The 3,947-nt window shown below is 34.7% G+C and overlaps 1 protein-coding gene across 1 annotated transcript; it reads left to right on the top strand.

Annotated features, from left to right (window-relative positions):
* On the top strand, window positions 1-3,724 carry LOC110030037 (alcohol dehydrogenase 1; the record flags this gene model as incomplete). The annotated part of the gene is given in 10 exon segments (XM_020732575.1): window positions 1-33; window positions 679-815; window positions 945-991; window positions 1,806-2,131; window positions 2,487-2,569; window positions 2,678-2,753; window positions 2,860-2,921; window positions 3,015-3,110; window positions 3,195-3,356; window positions 3,452-3,724. Coding segments are annotated over 10 exon segments (1,139 nt in total), but the record flags the coding sequence as incomplete, so codon positions are not given.
* Window positions 3,725-3,947: the final 223 nt, after the last annotated feature.

Raw genomic sequence — 3,947 nt, 5'->3', positions numbered from 1 at the left:
CAAGCACAGCTGGTCAAGTTATAAAATGCAGAGGTTCGTCTTGCCATTTTAAAATTTGAATTTAGCCTTTTGTTCCTGTAAAGATTCAACCTTTGTAGAATTGAGTAAATTCGGATTTGTTAAATCCACCCCCTTTTGGATTTTCTAAATTCAATTTTAACATGAAAAATTCGGGCCTTAAGGTGTTTGGCTATCAACTTCGATAAATTTTTCCACGGAGCTTTCATGGTGATGAAGGTCTTTGACAGGGAAACAAATCCTTTAAATCCGACTCTTTTTCAGATTTATTATGGGATTTACATCTCAATGCTGGAAGAAACAGAGAAGAAAGCGACGGAACACAAAACAATTAGATTTAAGTTAGCTTTGTATTTAAGTTTGATTCTTTTGATGTTTGGCTGGATTTATGTTAAATCCAAGCCTAAATTCTTTTAATAATATGCTATCAAACATTCTCTAAATCTAAAATTTTATAAATCAATGAAACGTATATATTTTTTTTATGTTTGGCTGAATTTAATACATCCTACTAACAAATCCTGTTAATTGGGCGCTGCCAAACATCCTGTTTTTCTCAAACACGTTTTGTTAAAAAAGCTACTAGAATCATGGTCCTATTTGTAAAAAAAGGAATGTTTTTTATAAAAAAAAATTGATGTTTTGGATTGCATTGAACAGCTGCAGTGGCATGGGAGGCAGGGAAGCCACTGGTGATCGAAGAGGTGGAGGTGGCGCCACCTCAGGCAATGGAGGTTCGCCTGAAGATCCTTTTCACTTCCCTTTGCCACACTGATGTCTACTTCTGGGAAGCAAAGGTTTGTCTTTTTTTATTTCATAAAATTTCATTTGCGATCAAGTTTTTATTTTTCCTGTATTCTTCTTTACATCTAAGTGTAAGGGCTTATGGTTATGGATGTTTAATGCGGTTGGTTCTGAAACTGCAGGGCCAGACGCCAGTCTTTCCGAGGATCTTTGGCCATGAAGCAGGAGGGTATGTTTCAAAATTATATATCATTTTAGCTTTGCGTTTCATTTAATCTCCTATGCTTTTTATGTATAATTTTCTTAACATATGGAAATTACTTTATAATTTCATAGTAGGTGTTTGAGTTCAATATGATTAATAGGCAATTGAATTTACTTTAAAAATATGATTTTTTTCTCCATTTTCAAAGCCAATTCTCAAAAAAAAAAAAAAAAAAAAAAAGAAAAAAAACTTAATTTCTCAACGGTCAAATAAAAAGAAAAATTTCACTCAATTTTTATTAACCAAAAAATTAAGTGAAAACTTATTTCATTTCGATCCTTTTTCCTTATTAATCTTAATTTAATCTTAATTCCCAGCGCATCAATCCTTCAAACCTATCTGAACCTTTAAAAATTTGATTTGATTTAGAAGATTTCTTATTAGTGATTTCAGTGTTTGGAGGATAGCGCTATTTCATTATCGCAGGCATCTTCTTCTTACAAACAACATGGGAGTTTTTGGTTTGAATGAATTAGAGAGAATCTAAATTCATTCTACTTACCATTTCATAATCAGAGGTAGTTAAATTTACTAAGAAAATTATAACACATTTACTGAATTCTGACGAAAAATAATAAGAGGAATTTAGAAACATTATGACAAGATTCACCTTAACTTAAAAACATAGAAAACACATTGTTTGCCATCAATCAAGCAAGAGTTTTTTTTTTTTCACTCAATTCCTCTTCGATCAAAAAGTAAAATTAAACTAAACTTATATACTCCCTAAACCAAATCCTCACAATATTTCTTTCTTTCTGTACTGTGTTGATCACAGAATTGTTGAGAGCGTTGGTGAGGGCGTGACTGATCTTGCTCCTGGAGATCATGTCCTCCCTGTCTTCACTGGTGAATGCAAGGAGTGCGCGCACTGCAAGTCCGAGGAGAGCAATATGTGCTCCCTGCTGAGAATCAATACAGACAGAGGAGTCATGATTAATGATGGTCAATCAAGGTTCTCCATTAATGGCAAGCCTATCTATCACTTTGTTGGAACCTCAACTTTCAGTGAGTACACTGTTGTTCATGTTGGTTGTGTTGCTAAGATCAATCCTGAGGCACCGCTCGATAAAGTTTGTGTTCTTAGCTGCGGCATCTCGACAGGTCAGACTGTTCCATCAAATTTTTATTTTTAAATTTTAAGCATTTTGGACAGGTTTGTGAATTGAATTTTTGAAAGCACATTTTAGTAAAGGGGGTTTAGGTGATATTTGTTTTTTGGAAGATTTAGATACATACCACTAAATTCATAAACTTTATTTTTTTTGCATTTTTACCACCAAAATATGTTATTTTCACATCAAAAATACCACTATTATGGCTTTAAATAGTAAAATACACCTTTAGTTCTAGAACCGAGTTCCAATTGATTCTTAAGCAGTTAATTCCAATCAAATTGGCCACAACTGTGCTGAAATCTGTACTCTTTTACTGATTCTGTTTATATCTTAATTTAAAGGCCTTGGTGCTACCCTGAATGTTGCCAAACCACCAAAAGGCTCAACTGTTGCCGTGTTCGGTCTGGGAGCTGTTGGGCTTGCTGTAACTCTCCATCTTCATAACAATGAACTCATTTGAAATCGACATCAACTACTCATCTTTTAGTTTCAGCCATACTAACTTTCAAATACACATATCTGAAATGATTAGGCCGCAGAAGGGGCTAGGATTGCTGGAGCCTCCAGAATTATTGGAGTGGATTTGAATCCTAAGAGGTTCAATGAAGGTAATACATCTATTATCAAATAAGCTCCCAGTCTACCTCATCAAAGTTCAGATTTTGTCTGATTTACTGTAAAAAGTTGCTTAAACTCTGCTTTTTATATCTGCAGCGAAGAGATTTGGTGTCAATGAATTTGTCAATCCAAAAGATTATGACAGACCTGTTCAGGAGGTTTGTATTTACCACCTCTGAAAAACATTTATGTATCTTATAAACTTTTTATGCGATATTTATAAATTAATCTTGGACATTATGTTTCATTAGGTGCTTGCTGAGATGACAAATGGAGGAGTTGATCGGAGCATTGAGTGCACTGGGAATATTACTGCCATGATCTCTGCTTTTGAATGCGTTCATGATGTACTTATTCTGAATCTCTTCTCATGCATTATGAAGCAAACCGGATATCCAATTATCAGAATTCTGAACTTCAAAATTTTGCAGGGATGGGGTGTTGCTGTTCTGGTGGGTGTGCCTCACAAAGATGCTGTCTTCCAGACCCACCCCTTGAATCTCCTCAACGAAAGAACACTCAAAGGAACCTTCTTTGGAAACTACAAGCCCCGCTCTGATATTCCTTCTGTCGTGGAGAAGTACATGAGCAAGGTATTTCTACGCATTCTATCATTTTGTACTGTGTAAATGTTACATTTTGGTTAGAATCCTCATTTCTCATAAGTGAAAACTTGGACTGGGTGTAGGACCTGGAGCTGGAGAAGTTCATAACTCATGAAGTCTCTTTTTCTGAGATCAACAAGGCTTTTGACTATATGCTGCAGGGGGATAGCCTCCGCTGCATTATTCGCATGGATGCTTGAAGAGTTTTATCCTTTGTTTTATGTTTTTTGGATTTGGTGATTAATTTTGGACATCATATTGTTGTCTTTGTTTAGTAGCAAGTTAAGTTTCGTGGTTGTGTCGCTATGTATGTTACTATGTTTTACAAAAGCATAAATATTTGTGGCTTCAATTCAGCAAGATTTTCCAATTTGAATAGTGAAATACATGCGCATTCAGTGAGCGATGGATTTCTGATTCTTGTTTGCTATGATGGAAAGAAGATTTAAAGAAAGATTGGACATGATTTGGAAATTAATTCTCTTTATGGCCAAAAAAAAAAAAAAAAAACGTTTTGCCGAGGAATAATTGCAATAGATGATGCACTATATATATTAGAAGCTTTGGAAGACTGTAAAA

Source organism: Phalaenopsis equestris, unplaced genomic scaffold (assembly GCF_001263595.1).
Source record: "Phalaenopsis equestris unplaced genomic scaffold, ASM126359v1 Scaffold000636, whole genome shotgun sequence".
Taxonomy (NCBI): domain Eukaryota; kingdom Viridiplantae; phylum Streptophyta; class Magnoliopsida; order Asparagales; family Orchidaceae; genus Phalaenopsis; species Phalaenopsis equestris.
This window is presented reverse-complemented; position numbering and strand designations above follow the sequence as displayed.